The sequence below is a fragment of the Scomber japonicus genome, chromosome 5 (genome assembly GCF_027409825.1).
Source record: "Scomber japonicus isolate fScoJap1 chromosome 5, fScoJap1.pri, whole genome shotgun sequence".
Taxonomy (NCBI): domain Eukaryota; kingdom Metazoa; phylum Chordata; class Actinopteri; order Scombriformes; family Scombridae; genus Scomber; species Scomber japonicus.
This window is the reverse complement of record NC_070582.1, coordinates 20,962,257-20,977,663: the sequence shown is the minus strand read 5'-3', so window position 1 is coordinate 20,977,663 and position 15,407 is coordinate 20,962,257. Positions and strand designations below refer to the sequence as shown.

At 40.2% G+C, this 15,407-nt stretch overlaps 1 protein-coding gene across 1 annotated transcript in view; it reads left to right on the top strand.

The window, feature by feature from the left end:
- The window catches only part of LOC128358358 (membrane-associated guanylate kinase, WW and PDZ domain-containing protein 2-like), a 74,380-nt gene that overhangs the window by 6,913 nt on the left and 52,060 nt on the right, over nucleotides 1-15,407 (top strand). Inside the window, exon 2 of the mRNA XM_053318604.1 lies at nucleotides 14,788-14,904. Within this exon, the coding sequence (XP_053174579.1) occupies nucleotides 14,788-14,904 (117 nt within the window). The remainder of the gene's footprint in view (nucleotides 1-14,787; nucleotides 14,905-15,407) is intronic.

Here is a 15,407-nt window from a genome sequence, read left to right as displayed (position 1 = left end):
ATGTGTAATGATAATATCATGTTCAGTTATTGTAGTGATGGTGGTGTGTCTGATTTATTGCCTTGGGTTTACGTGGTGATTGAAATGGAGATCTGAATGTCGGGACACAGTTTGCCCACAACAACTGGAGTATCATCGGAAGAAATGAGTCAGGTTAGCGAGGGGTTTTCCAGAACAGCACAGAACTTTGAGTTATGGACTATATGTTGTAGTGTTTGAGGTCGTATTTTGCAGCAGAGGCCGTATTTCACATGAATAGGATGTTTCCCTTAAAAACTTGTTTGTTTGTATGTGCATTATGCTGAGAGAGGAAGAGTTTATGCATGCATATCCTTGTTGTGGGAAGAATAAGAAATGGTCTTGTTCCTTGCAGTGAATCAGCTGTTCTGGTAAAATCATATGACCATGAGTTCTCTATAGCAGCCACTTTTCTTTGTTTCTTCCCTTTTTCCTTTTTGTTTGTTGGTTTCCATGACGTTGATATGCTTGGCTGCACTTTTTGTTTTTTTTAAATATATAAATCAAATTATACTAAATGTTTTTGGCTTTTGCTTCACCATCTTTTGGCACTGTGTGGAGGATATTTATATTTTGGACCTTTTTACTCTACCTTCTGAGAATTTCTGTAATCTGCCAAGTCATCTGTTGTTGCTGAGCCAAAAGAGATGAACAGCACTCCTTTGTCATCTTATATGTAACACTGTAAAGGTCTAGTAAATAAGTAAACTTAATTTCTATCAAACACAATTACAGGGTTCTTCACAGGTGCACATAATATACATAAATACCATAAAATGAATGGTACCATAATACCATAAAATTAATTACTTTAGTTGGTTGAGACTAAGCTTATTTTAACAACATAATATGTTGTTTAATCTATAACGATGGATCCAATTTTATAAGCTTGTCATTTGTTTTGTGTGTAAAATCTACATTTATGAGATAACTAGTAAATATAGGTTGATGTAATCGAGGTAACAGGACAGCATTGTCCACTGAACTGCAGTGTTGGAGAAGTATAAAGTGGAAAGTGAAATAGAATATTAATCCTTGAGTAAATGTACCAAACTACCACCAGTGGCAAGTTGTCACTACAGTCATTGTCACTGAGACTCCCATGTGTGGTTCCAGCATTTTTGTCCCCTCTTGGCCTCAGTCAGGCCTCAGACTGTAGCTGAGAGGCATAACCGTGTCTCACCTCCAGAGATCGAGGCAGTCAGGACATCTGGCTCCTCACAACTGCTGCATCGATGTGAACTGAAAGTTATTCAGTCCCTGTGCATTCCATCTGCTGGCACACACGCACATACACACACACACACACACATACACACACACAGACAAATTCACATACACGAGTTCTGCTTTCACAATGTCGTGTACTACATGTAGCTAACTTTCCCTGTATGACAGAGTCAGGTCTGTGCTGAAACAAGAGTCCCCCTCCTCCCAGTTTCACAAAATCATATCTTATTCAGTCAGGCACGGCAGCACAGAAGGCAGCGGATGGTTTTCTTTCATCGGCATAGTGTAGATTAGCCAGAAGCGCTAATCTGATAGCTTCACTGTGGGTTTCAGATCTGAATGAGAAGGATTAAAAAAGCTGGCGTCAGGGGGCCGCTCCAGCTGCAGCACTGACACTGGTGGATGGCTACCAACAATGTTCTGAGATTTTCTGACTTTCTAAAGAGGCTCACCTCAGCTGAATATCTTAAATTGGAGCCAACGTGTTTTTGGATATCCTCATAGACACAGTATTATGTTGAGCTAAAGCCTTCTTTACACAGTTACACCTCAACTATTTCTATTCTATTCTATTCTGTTCTGTTCTGTTCTATTCTATTTTATACTGTTCTATTCTTTTCTATTCTGTTCAATTCTATTTTATTCTGTTCTATTCTATTTATTCTGTTCAATTCAATTCAATTGAATTATATTCTATTTATTCTGTTCTATTCTATTCTATTCTATTTTATTCTGTTCTATTATATTCTGTTCTATACTATTGTATTATAAATCCTCTAATTTGTCTGCTTTGCTTTATCTTCTTGCTAACATTTGTTTTTATATTTCTTGAATAAGAGATGAAGGATTTTATCCTAATTCACCTCTTGAATGTACTTCAAGAAGTGCCTCAGTAGAGATGCATCAGAATTGAATATAAAATCAAGGAAACAAAATATATTAAGCTATATTAGCTAATCATGTTCATTGCAACAGCAGACAGCTTCCTGTTTTACGGGGAGGAAATCTCATCTGATGTGTTCAAGTGCCTCATTTGCATTCATGATAGTTTTATCAGTGTAGTTGATGCTTCCCACCAGTAGAGGACAGTAGCTCTCTAATCAGTTTGTCTTTAGTAGGCCTGAGGCAGCTTAACTCCCTGCACTGACACTCACTGGCAGTTTATGGTTCTGTGTCAGAAGTAAGCAGTTTTTCCCCCTTTTACTTTAATATGATAAAAGTTCGACTCTTTTGCAATGTTAATCACTTTCTTGTCTGATAGTTGTTGCTGTCCACGGTGCTGAAGTGTTACTGGTGGCACAGACAGACTGGTGATTATAATAATGAACAGAGAATCTTGACAGAGTTGAGTCTGTCAGCAATCATTTTGCTGAGTATTTGACATGGACATAAGATTAATGTCTGGAATTACCAACCTGAGTGCCCTGTAATCCCCCAACAATTACACCATACCAGAATTATATTCTTTTCATTGTCCGTGTTTGCTTGTCTTTTAAACAGGCTATATCATATGTTAGTTAGCCCACCCAAAATACACAAAAAACCCAACATATTTTCTCACGTTTGTCTTGGTATATGTATCCATGATAGATTTGTTTCATTTGACCAGATTTTGAGCTATCCAACTCAAATTTAAAATAATTTGAAAACATCAACTCGACTTCCTGGAAACAATGTTGTTACTCTGTCAACACTTTACGTATCGACTATTTCTTTATTCCAGTGGAAATGGTTTCCTGTGAGTTATTCAGGACAAGAACACTGTCTCAGGAAAAACACATTGCTGATAAATTTTTAATGGAATTTTTCAAAGCTGTGAGCGCCACAGTCTCACCTACATCGTATAGCGGGGAGGCTAAAAATCTCAAAGACAGATAACATATATATATTTTTTTTAAATGTGGTTTGACAGGCTAACAGTTGAAATCCAAGTAATAATGACCAGCTAAGCAATGAGGAAATAGTTTTCCACAGTTGAATAAACCACATGTGCTATTTAGATCTCTTACATAACGCTTCATTTTAGTGCTCAAATCAATAATCTGTTAGCTGCATCAGATTTGAGTCCATATTTTATTGTGATTAGCTGTAATGATTGAAATATTTGGGTTATGATGGTAAAACATGTGGTGTAGTCTGTATCATGACGGTCATGATGAAATGACAATCACTGTGCTGATGAGTCCAAGAAAAATGTCCACTGTGTGAAAAGGGCTCTAAGTAGTTTTCCACCTGACTTGTTAGCTGTGACTTATGGCCACCTCTCACAGACTTTATCTCCCTGGTGTGTATAATATTACCGTTCATGTAGTTCATCCTAACATGTTGTAATGAAGAAAAGAAAGGAACAGTCAGGTCAATACAGTTGAGCTGAATTCAATTCATTTTGGTTTGGATTTAGGAGCATGAAGGACCCCTTAATCACTACAGACAGAGTTTATTAGACTATCAGACCATAGCAGGCAAATGAAGCATTGGAGAGGAGAATCATTACGGTGCTTAGAAGCCGGCCTTCTCCCAGCCATGATTATTAATTTTTTTTATTGACCAGGAACACACCCTGCTTCCCCTGCTGGTTTTAACCCCTCAGATTATCGACCGCTGCGCCCCTAAACCAATGAGTTGCTTATTACTCTCTGTAGTCTCTATGACTCTATGTCATATCTCTCTCCTTTCTTGCTGCCCATTATTGTACTCAACTTCTCATTGCTGTAAAATTGAGGACACAACTTTCCCCTTTCTCCAGAGTTTCATTTCATGCCTCTTCCTCCATCATCTTTTTTGCAGCTCTTGGTTGTGGTGTGCTTTAATTCTCATTAAGATGCATCCTGCTTGTTCTTCCTGATAGAGTGTGAGGAGCACTGCTTGAACTGGAGAGCGCAATCAGTGACAAACACCTCCATAAAGCCACTTTTAAACCATGAGCAACCGCATACACACAAACACACATCACTTCTTGTCCATCAATGGCCTATTTATCTCATCAGCATAAAAATGCGAGGTGAGACAAGGAATTCATTCGCCCGCTTTGGGAGGAGGAGGATGGTACGTGGCATATTGGGCTTGGCAATTCCTATAACCTTCCTCCTTTAATCTTGAAGTCTCATTTGTAGTGTGGGCTTGTTTCTCTTTATAGTGACTCGGAGGTTGTAAATGTGTGTCTGGCCTTGATTACGGTGCTGTAGAGAAAGACATGGAGGAACATCATCATTAAGACTAGTCTGAGGATAGGAGGGGGATCAATATTAAGACCTTTAGGAGAGTGGCTCTGTCATTTACTATTAATAATAGGCCCTGCCGGCTGCTGTATTAATGCCATTAGGAGAACTGGAAACAGATACTTCATCCATAGCTAAATTGCTATCACAGTACACCCACATGTGGAAATTCAGCAGATACAGTATGATTCACATACACACACTGTCTCTCACTCTCACACACACGGGTCTTCTGAGACTCAAAGCTCAAAGTACCTTTGCCTAATTGGGACTGTAAAACAAGAAAAAGTAGACAAGGTGAGATTAGGATAGTCTTAACTGGACCACTGGAGAGATGGATGAAGAGAGAAAGAGAAAGAAATTGGGAAGCTCAAATGTCAGTTGGGAAAAAAGGAGGGACAGAGAAATGCAGTAAGGACAAAAAAGGACAGTTATGAAAAGAGATCCGGCTACAACTATTTTCATCAATCTGTGATTTTTTTCTCAGTTAATCAATAAGTTAAACATTTGGTCTATAAAAGTTCAGAATTTAGCAACAAATGCCCTCACCAACAATCCAAAACCCCCAAATATTTGATTTATTATAATGAATGACCAAGAAATGGAGAAAAATCGAGTACATTTGAGAACTTAGAATCAGAATATTTGACTTTATTACATAAAATTACTTTACAGACCTACAATCAATCAGTCATCAAAATAATTGTTGATTAATTCTCTGTTAATCAACTAATTGTGTGAGACAAATGTTCTTTAATGCCTCAAGGATCAGTGTAACATGGATTAAGTGATAAAATGCTTTGTGACATATCATACACACTAAACTAAAGTAGCCTACAATAACCTGCAGTTTCTGTGGAACTTGTGAAACACGTGAAAGGCCCTCTCTAGGATCAGTGTTTGGGTTTGTCCATTCTCTACTGTAGAAACATGCAGGTGCAACATGATAGGCTCCGTGGAAGAGAACCTGTGCACCACCTCATTTTTTCCCCACCTTGTCACAAAGACCTACCCCTACTCTGTCTCTGATTGGCTAGTGCTCATTGCCTTTGTTAGTTAGGTTTAGGCTTGAGGTGTGAGACAGTTGGGTTAGTGTAAAAATATCACAGTCAGAGTCTTTTCAGAATGCAGGTGGGAAAAATACTGCATCTGCTCTCTCTGTAGATATAAAGGGTTCATTACAAGGTAACAAAAACACAACAATTCTTAGTTTCAGGTGATTATACACTAATTAAAACATACTTTTGAATATTATATTCCATTTCTGCTAAGTCCGTTCTGCTAGATAACACTAAATTCTACATACTGCACCTTCAATGTTATAGGAAAGTGTACCTTGAGTTTGGAAAGAAAGAACCAAACCAAAGTGGCAACAAGCAAAGTTATTTATATATATAAGCAATTTATTTCATTTATGTGTCTCTGAGGGGTTTGAGTTTATTTTTACAGGCCTGTAGGTTAGGTTTCAGTTAATGTCTGCTGAAGTAAACAGACTAAAGGAGCGTTACTTGCTCCTTTAGTCTGTTTACTTTTCTGTTCAGCTCGTTATGTTGGTTTAATGAAGTGCAACACAAATGAAAAGCACTGGACCAGTCGAGGCTAGTCTTTAATCGACAGTTTTATCAAGACCATGATTGACCATTAGTAGTTCCATTTGTGCAAATTAAATTTAAAGGTAAACTTACTACTAACTTACACACAAAAGACTAAGGCTTGCCTGCAACTCTGACAGTGAACTCAAGTACTTCTTCGTACTTTGGATTTGAGAGATAAGCTTGCTTTATGAGTCACCAGTTTTTCCCTTAACATGTTTTGCTTTCAGAATAAAATCTTCTTAATCTAAATCTTGATAGCATCAGAGCACTCTTGTTTTTTTCGCAGCAGACATTGTGAACTTTAACCTGACGCACCAGATGGTTTGTTACACAGAACCATCTGAGAAGTCCTCCCTTCAAAAGTGTTTGGAAAAGAGCAGGCATTTTCAAAAGATACTTGGCAGGTGATTGGATGAACCATCTGTCTATCACCATCTTACCTTGCAAGACAGCTGGATTCATAAGATCTCACGAGAACCCTCATAGGATGTTGATTGAACACAAGTGTATATTTTGAAGCCTGACAAGATGGACTCTGATGTGATCTTGTGATGTCATGATCTCGCAAATCCAGCTTTCTTGAAAGGTAATGTCAACTTGTCATAGTAGGATGATTACAAGTACAACTAACAACATTAAAGATGGCCTTTAACCAGTAATTATTTTAACGTGATGCAGCCATGTGAAAAAGGTCTATTCAGCTTTTATTCACATTGTCATCTCATGTCTTGTGTTTCCTTCCAGGTGAGCCTCGCCCCCACTGTTAGTGAAAAGTGCATCTGTGTTATTGTGTTGCATTACAAGTATAGGCGTAAATAGTATGAAGGGACAATGAAGAATGTATTGTATATGAACTGTACAAAGAGGTGATTGCGCTACATTAAGTACATATAAAACAGGATAAACAGTACTTTTAACAGTAGAAACATTGGACTAAGTTTGAGGAACAGATTCGTTCATCATAATAGTCAATGTGTCAGTATCCAGTGGTGCAGGTTGTTGGTATCATTCGTCTGCTGACATTGTTCCTGAGTCCATCTAGACAGGCAAAAGAGGTTGAGAAGTATTGTCTGCGGTACTCAGTAGCTTGAGCAGAATTTGAATGAAAATACAGGCGAAGATATATATTCCTCTTTTTATTTCTGTTTCCAGGGGTGCTGCCATGTATATGCTGACTCCTGCCGTGCATTTATGTATTCCTCTCTGTAACCTTTGTGACCTCTTGTGGGAGTGTGGGCAGGATATCGATCACAAAGTTTTGTTCTCTTTGACAACCACTCGGGTACAGCACTTCACCTCATGCTCTCCCCAGACGCCCCCGAACATCAGCTCAGATGTTCTCAGCCTTTCAACTGGCCAGACGGACCTTCAGTTTACTCAGTGTGGTACTGTATGTGTGTATGTGTGTGTGTGTGTGTGTGTGTGTGTGTGTGTGTGTGTGTGGGTGTTTGTGAGACTGGGATTGGATCAGTTGTGTGTTTATGGTTCATGTCTGGTGTGTTTGAATGAAGGAAAAGAAAGTAAAGATTTATGGGAGTGGAGTGTGTGCAGGAAGGTTATACATAATGTGTGTGTTTTGACATTGAAAGATTGAAAGTATAGCCAACTTTGACATAGTGTTGCTTGTTGTTTACATCTCCCTGTTTCTCTGTTCAATTTGGGATTATGAGTGGTTTTCTTGCATGTGTGTTTGTGTGTGTGTGTGTGTATACATGTATAGTAAGACTCTGGCGGGGTTGTTTGCATTTAAGAGTTGAGTGATTTAACTTTGTAAGGAGAGAAACTCAGAGAATCAATGTGGCACAACTGTGCTTCCCTCCTCCTTTGGCCTCTTGGGAGAGTGGGCATGTCAGACCTAATTATCCCTTCCCAAATCAAACAAAATGGCTCCTGTTGGTTTCTACATCTATCTCCTCCCCCCACAGGCCTAATGCTGTACAGTACATACAAACAGTGTACTGCAGACTGCCTAGCTAGAGGAGAGTAGTACTCAAGACTCAGTACTGTAATGTAACTAATAGCTGCCGACACAATAAGTAAACACAGGCTGCCTCGTAGCCAAGGGGTTGTAGGCAAAAAATAACAGAATACATTTTTTTTTTAAATTTCTTGACCTAGGAAATAGTCATTTCACCCCAAAAATCTTAAATCAAGGTCTCCTTAGCAGCATTTTCCAAAGCTTTCACATCTGATATAAAGTTTTTATGAGTTAGCACATCTGATTCATCTCTAATGTCTTCCTCAGTGAAGTTTGCTCAGCTTCATCCACTGAGGAGGACTGTGCCGTGCAATTGAAAGTTCAAGACAAAGCTAGTGAGCGGACCTAGTAAAAATGTTTGTCAAAGTTTTGTGTGGGAGCCTTAAACAACCATTTGTCCTGATCACATCTGTCATTCTGTACTTTCTATAAACCGGTAGTGAGCTGGGTGTTGCAATCACAGTGAGGCGAGATACTACGGATGATGACAAACAACAGTAGTCCACAGACCAAATATGTCAATATAAAGTAATTCAGCAGCAGATTTTCAAGAATCTTGGATAAAAGTGGAAGATTAGGCCCAACATCAAATAGAAAGCCAAATATAATAATATAATATAATAATAAGTGTATGTCTAGTGTTACATTAAAATATCGTACCTGTCAGGACTAAAAGACAGAAGCACAAAGCAGGAATGAAAGTGATGTCAGTGTTGTGTTCAAACAGAACAACCTGGCATGGCCGTTTTGATAAAAGATTGCTTGTTCTCTCATCTTCTTCTGAGCGAGTAGTTTGTATGCAGGTTAGCCTCGCCTCAGGCTGCATGCTGTTTCGAGGAAGACGGCTCATCAAGATAAGTGACAGGTGTTGGAATGTGATCTTGTCCTGCTAAGGGCGTTGACGGTGGGATTAAGTAATTTAGTTTGCTACCTCAGGGAGAAAAGTTGCATTACTAACAGGCCTGCTATAGAGTAACTTTATTGATGATGCACTGTAGTTTCAGTCTTCACAAATATGGAAAGATGAATAGTAGCCTTTTCTTCTACAAGCATCAGACACAGCCTTCAGTTTACATTTACATGTCTCCAGACGCTTTTATCCAAAGCAACTTGCAAGCAAGGCAACAAAATCAAGCATTAAATATTGACTACCTGTTACAGTTAAATCTACAATCAGTGACATCATCAGCAAGTTAAAAGGTATGCTAAGTTCATCACAAATAGATATTCAATACTAGAGAGAAAACACATTAACTTAACAAAAATGTCTTGCTGACTCTGTAGTTGTCTGTAGCAATTTTTTCTCAAAAATGGAAATAAAACCCAAACGTATGGAGCTCTGTGCTGAATATGTGGTCACCCTGAAACAGGTGAGGTGAAGAACAAGCTGAACTTCCCTTTATACTGGGTAAAACCTAATTATATATATATATAAAATAATACATTTGAAAGAAAACTTAATCTCAAATATCTCCTGGTTAAATGAGGAGGAGAAAATCCAAATCCTCTGAGGGGATGAAACACTGCAGGCATGGCTGCTCAGCGAGACACAGACAGCCTCAACAGCAGTTACAGTGACGGAGGTTCAGGTCAGATCTACTTGTTCCTGTTAACAATTGTAATTGAAATAAACTACAGTCTCCTTGGTGGTGTGCTCTAAATACCAGAACAAGCCTGTGGGCTCTACTGTTTGTTTGTTCTGTTATTTAGACCACAGACACATTTATAGAAGAACACCACATTGTTATTAAAGAGGCATGCTGGTGAACCTACATTAACATTTGAATAATGTTACTGGATACAGAAAGTCAAACTTTATTATAGAGTCAAATTTTATTGTCCCACCAGGGGAAATTTGGTTGCAGCCAGATATATAAAAGAACACATTTATCATAAAAAAACATAATACAACAATCTAGACAGATGACAGTCACAAACAGTACTAATGGGAGGTCCCTTCAAAATGATGAAGAAGTGCTTAGGTGCGATCACAAGCCCAACTCTGTATATAATGACGTAATGATGTTTTTCATGGTTTTTCTTATTATCAACAAACCTCGTGTAGAGCCAAACCAGCAATGAATTGAAAACTGATGTGTGTGTATCCAAAGCCTGATGTATCAAATCCCTCTGTGTTGTAGACCTCCATTGTTGTCCAGAAACTATTAAAAATATGTCAATGAGCTGCACTGCTAGTCTGGGTGACATGTTACTTTGCCTAGATCAGTGGTGCTCAGTGATGTTTGCCTTATACAGAACTATTCTCCAGAGACTAAAACCATAAGCGCTGTCATTACTCTTTAAAGCCGTGTCTAAACAATCTAATGTGCTCATAATCTTTGTGTTGTCACCCAGTGCTAGGATGTGGCTCACTAACATGTTTATAATAGTTTACGGACAATGAAGGAGCTCTAGGGCACAGAGGAATATGATATATCAGGCTTTGGATAGACACACAATACTTGTAAGTTCTTCACTTGTAGGATCAGTTCATTGTTGGTTTTGATGATAATACAAAAAATGATTATTTAAAAAAACACATAAACAAGTAACAAGTCAATGTAGAGATAAAATATATCTTCCTTTGTGTCTTCATACTATTTTGAAGAAGAAGAAGAATTTTCTCATAAGTGCTAAAACAATTGAAGCTGATGGAGATTCATTGGCTTTGCAGCTTTGGTCAAAAATCAGAAAGTGGAGAAATTGAAATATAAACTAAAATATAAGGGCTCACCAAACACTTTATACTACCAAATATCATGGCAGTCCATCAAGTAGTTGAGATATTTAACTTAAAACCAAGTGTTGAACTCATCCTCTGTAGACCAATTGTACAAAAAATGTAATGACAATGCATCTTATATAAAAAGACAGCTAGTGATATTAGTATGTTGGAATTTTGCATTAGTGTTAAATTTTATTTATGTGAATACACAGAGTACTGTTTAGGTGGATGTTTAGGATGAAATTAATTAGATTCAGTGTTGCTCCGAGTATGGCTATGCAGTGTGCAGCAGTCAACAGCTGTGTAAACAAATCTGCTTCTTTTCTGTTGCTAAGCAACAAAGGTATCATAATGTGTGTGTATATGCTACCAACATCTATACATCTCTCTCTGTAAAACCAATTTCTTTTTGGATTTTATTGGGTACAATGGAAAGATTTACCTGGTTCAACCTACTCACCAGATGTGGCCTGATGTTCTTTTTCATGCAGTCACAGTCATTTATCGTTCAAATGGTTATATAGCTGTGTTGTAGGGGCTGCTCTCTATTTGGATCCAGGCATGCTAAACACTCAGAGTGCAGTTAACTTGCTGAGCAGTAACAGAATAGACATATTCTAGGAGATATTGAACATATAAATTCAACAGACAAGCCCATAGAGACCCACTGTACCATTGCAGTGTGTTGATAAATAAAAAGGAGGCTGCTATGGTGGAAGCATTGCCAGCAGCAACACCAGCCAACCAGTTTGTGTGCAGCAGCTGTAGGGGGAATGTGGAGCTGACAGCCTAAATGGGCCACCATGTTGAAGTGTTACAACATGATTGTTGTTTTTTGTTTGGTTTTTCTGGGATCCATTGACAGACAGGAGACTGTGTGACCTGCATGGACTAATGTAATGCCTCACTGGGCAGAAGCTGCACTGATTGCGGTCAGCCTTGATGAGTTTGTGATTGATTGTGGCTGTCATCTTTTTCCCCTTGATGTGCTACAATTTTTGGAAATCTATAAAACTGTCTTCCCCAGAATTTTTTCTTGCTTTGTCAGAGCAGTCAGCCAAATAACACGTTAGATGTGATTTTTACAGTAGCAGGTTTAACTGTGAGGTTGCTAAATTTGAACCGTTTCTTCTTAAAACACACCCATCCTGCACATTCTACTGTGCCCTGAGCTGAGAACTCATATCATGATCGTGTTTTTCTTTTTTGGTGTTTGTTTATTCCTTGTGTTCAGACCAAACCCTGCCCAAGACGGCGCTCGAGGCATCTTTACTGGTGTCTGCAGCTGTGAGCTCATCAGCATATGAGTTTGTGTAATCTCAGTGTGACACATGCCGCTGCTGCTGCGTTTCACAGTATTTTTCTCTAGATGGTGACGTTTACACAAGGTCAAACAGGGAGAGCATCTGGTGGATGAGATGCAGAATATTTTAGGAATGTCAGGGAGCATCTGGGAGCACTCACACACACGCACAAACAGAAATACAGGCACACATCTACAAATGCTTTCATTCACATAAACATGTATTTCCTATTCTCTCTCAGTATCGCTCTCTCTTTTGCACAAAACGCTAAACATACAAATGCACAAACACTCTAGTGCAGTAACAGGAGCAGCATATAGGGGCTGCTGCAGGACTGTGGAAGCTGTCTGGCCAATCCGCTGGCAGGTTGTTTGGAGCCCGGCTTCCCACTGGCACATCTCCTTCTCCTGTCTTTTCTCCCGATGGTCGTCGTCGTCTCTCTCCATCTCTCCGCGTCTCTCTACGTCTCCCTCCCCCCCTCCCACCCCCATCACCGTTTTCTTCCCTGGGATTAAGATTGACTGCAGCCGGGTGCTGTGTGCTGGAGCAGCGGTTGAGAAGCAGAGGAGGACGGTGAGGTTTCACCGAAGCGGCAAGAGATGTGCTGTGGTTGGTTGCAAGGCTAGAGGACGCCTGGGAGGACAGGCTGTCTGTGGATGTATACCTGTGGAGAAAGGACTGCTTTTATCAACATCTGGGCCAGCTGCTGATGAGGTGCCTGGGTTGTACTGCCTTTTTCTGTTCTCTGTCTGAACATATCTATATGTGTTGGTCTGCATGTATAAATATGTGTCTGTGCACGTCGAAGATATGGTCTATACCTGTGTGTGATTACATGGCTGTTTGATCTAGTGTTTACCCAATTCAGTCAGAACGCTGCAACAGTGTTAATGTTAATCAAGATTTTATCCTGTCTGCCTTTGTTTTCTGGCTCTCTTCTCCCCTCCTCTCCTCTCCCCTCCTCTCCTCTCCCCTCCTCTTCTCTCCTCTCCTCTCCTCCCTTCTCCTCTCCTCGCTTCTCCTCTCCTCTCATCTCATCCTCATTCCTCTCCTCTCCTCTCCTCTCGTCTCATCCTCTCATCCTCTCCTCTCCTCTCATCCTCTCCTCTTCTCTCCTTTCCCCTCACTTTCCTGTTTGTGAAGCAATTCGCAGTGCTTCACAGCCTCGCTAAAATGGTGTCAGTTTACATAAGATGTTATTCCAAAAGGACTCATTACTGCAGAATCACAATTACCTGTGTCACCAGCATACATGTATATATCTGCACAGTGCGAGCTCATGTAAAGAATTTCCTCTCCAATGGTATGCTGTATGTTATATGCTGCTTAGACGAGTAGGTAGGCGCTGCATTAATCTCCACTGGTAGGCCAAACGCCATCAAGTCAATTTGGCAGCAGGTCGTTAGAGTATGCATGAGTGAGGAGACATTGCTGTCATTTGTAAATGCATGGCATGTAACCTCATCCCTCCTGCTGTCAGATGTGATAGTCTTGCATACTGAATGTTTTGTGGAATAAGTTCTCCTCCTCTCATCCTCCTGGGCTTTTTTGTTTGGGATGAAGGGAGGAGAAACTATTCATGGACATTATCTCACAGTGTGTTTGTGTGTGTGTGTGTGTGTGTGTGTGTGTGTGTGTGTGTGTGTGTGTGTGTGTGTGTGTGTGTAGCACAGATATGTTGGCCTGTTCTCCTGCTTTCACTTATAGGCTGATGTTTGTCATTTTTATTTTACTCTTGTTTCCGCTTAGCAAAAAGGAGTGTGACACCAAATAATCAGCAGAAACAGAGAGGCAAAGATGAGGTGCTATGAGCTTCTGTCCTCTGTAGGCCTTTGTCACCCAACCTGCTGACACTGCACATTAAGCCCCAAGGGGATCACTGGTTTACACAATTACCATTATTTGTGTGTGTGTGTGTGTGTGTGTGTGTGTGTGTGTCAGGAGTAGCCTTTGCAGTTTTGCTTTGGTGCAAGAATCAGTGCAAGGTTTAATCCATTTCATAAATAACCACAAAATCTTAACATACAGTGTTCTGCTTTTGTTTATACTTAGGTCATATGTCATGTCTGATCACATAGTATCACATACTGTAATTGCAGTATGGAGTGATACGACTGATTCGTCAGTGTTATAAAGTTCAGTGTGAACAGTTACATTCATTCAGTCACAGCAGGCCACAGTCACAGTTTTCAGTGCTGCAGCAATCCCTTGCACCATGTCACCTTACATAAAAATGATTCCACTAAGTCCTGCACAGTGTGGTATGCAGATTTGAGGGAAAAGAGAGAGCTAATATGGGATGAGTAATCCATATTAGTAGATACCCTGGGTTGAGGTATCAGAATCGGTATCAGGAAAGAAAACAGTTGGATTGGTTTATTCTCTATCCACTATCCATGTTTACACTGAGTGAAATATTCAAATATTAAAACCCAAGGTATCTTCAGAAGCATTTGGGTGTCCACTACAATCTAAAATGAAGAAACATGCAGGTCTGGATGCTGATTGACCACACTGCATGAGTTTTTAATGCCTGGCAGGCCACTGCTTGTTCTTCCACTGAGGAGAAAACATGCATTTGTTCCAAGGACAGTGTCACTAACATCATGAATGATCTAGAAACAATATTCAGTCTCCAGTGGGATCCTTGGACATCACTCCAACGAAATGTCAAACAGAAGCCATCTCTAAACTCTCTCTTGCTGTGTTTTGTGTTTAGGAGGGGTGGTTGACAAGGATTTGCGGCACTACCTCAACCTGCGCTTCTCCAAGGGCTCAGTGGACCACGACCACCAACAGATCATCAGAGACAACCTCTACCTCCGCACCGTTCCCTGTGAGTCGACGCCACACCACCTCTAGCTCTTCTCCTTCCCCCCAGCCCTCGGTCACTCCTTCAGTCCTCTCTTTCACTCTACTTTGATCTCCTTCCCTCCTCTTCCTTTCTTTAACCGTGTCTTTCTTTGTCTTTCTTGCTTTCTTAGATATAATTTCCCCTCCCTCCTCCTCCTCTTCCAGCTCTATTGCCTTTGTATTTTCTCTGTTTTAGTTTTCGTTTCTTGCCCTCGGGATGTTGCCCTCGTATTTTTTCATCAGACGCTCTTTCTCTCTGTTTCCCGCCGCCTCTCCCTCCTTCTTTTCCCTCAATCGTCCGGCTGCTGAGCTCTCAGCCTGAGGTTTCCACGGCAACCACCCTCTTGTCTCGAGGCTTGCGTTGCAGTGACGCCCTACCCCCTTCAGCACACGCTAGACATGCACAACACACACACACACATGCACAGATATACAAAGATGTAACGCGTCACTCTTTCGGATACATTAGAAGGATTTGTTTTTAGG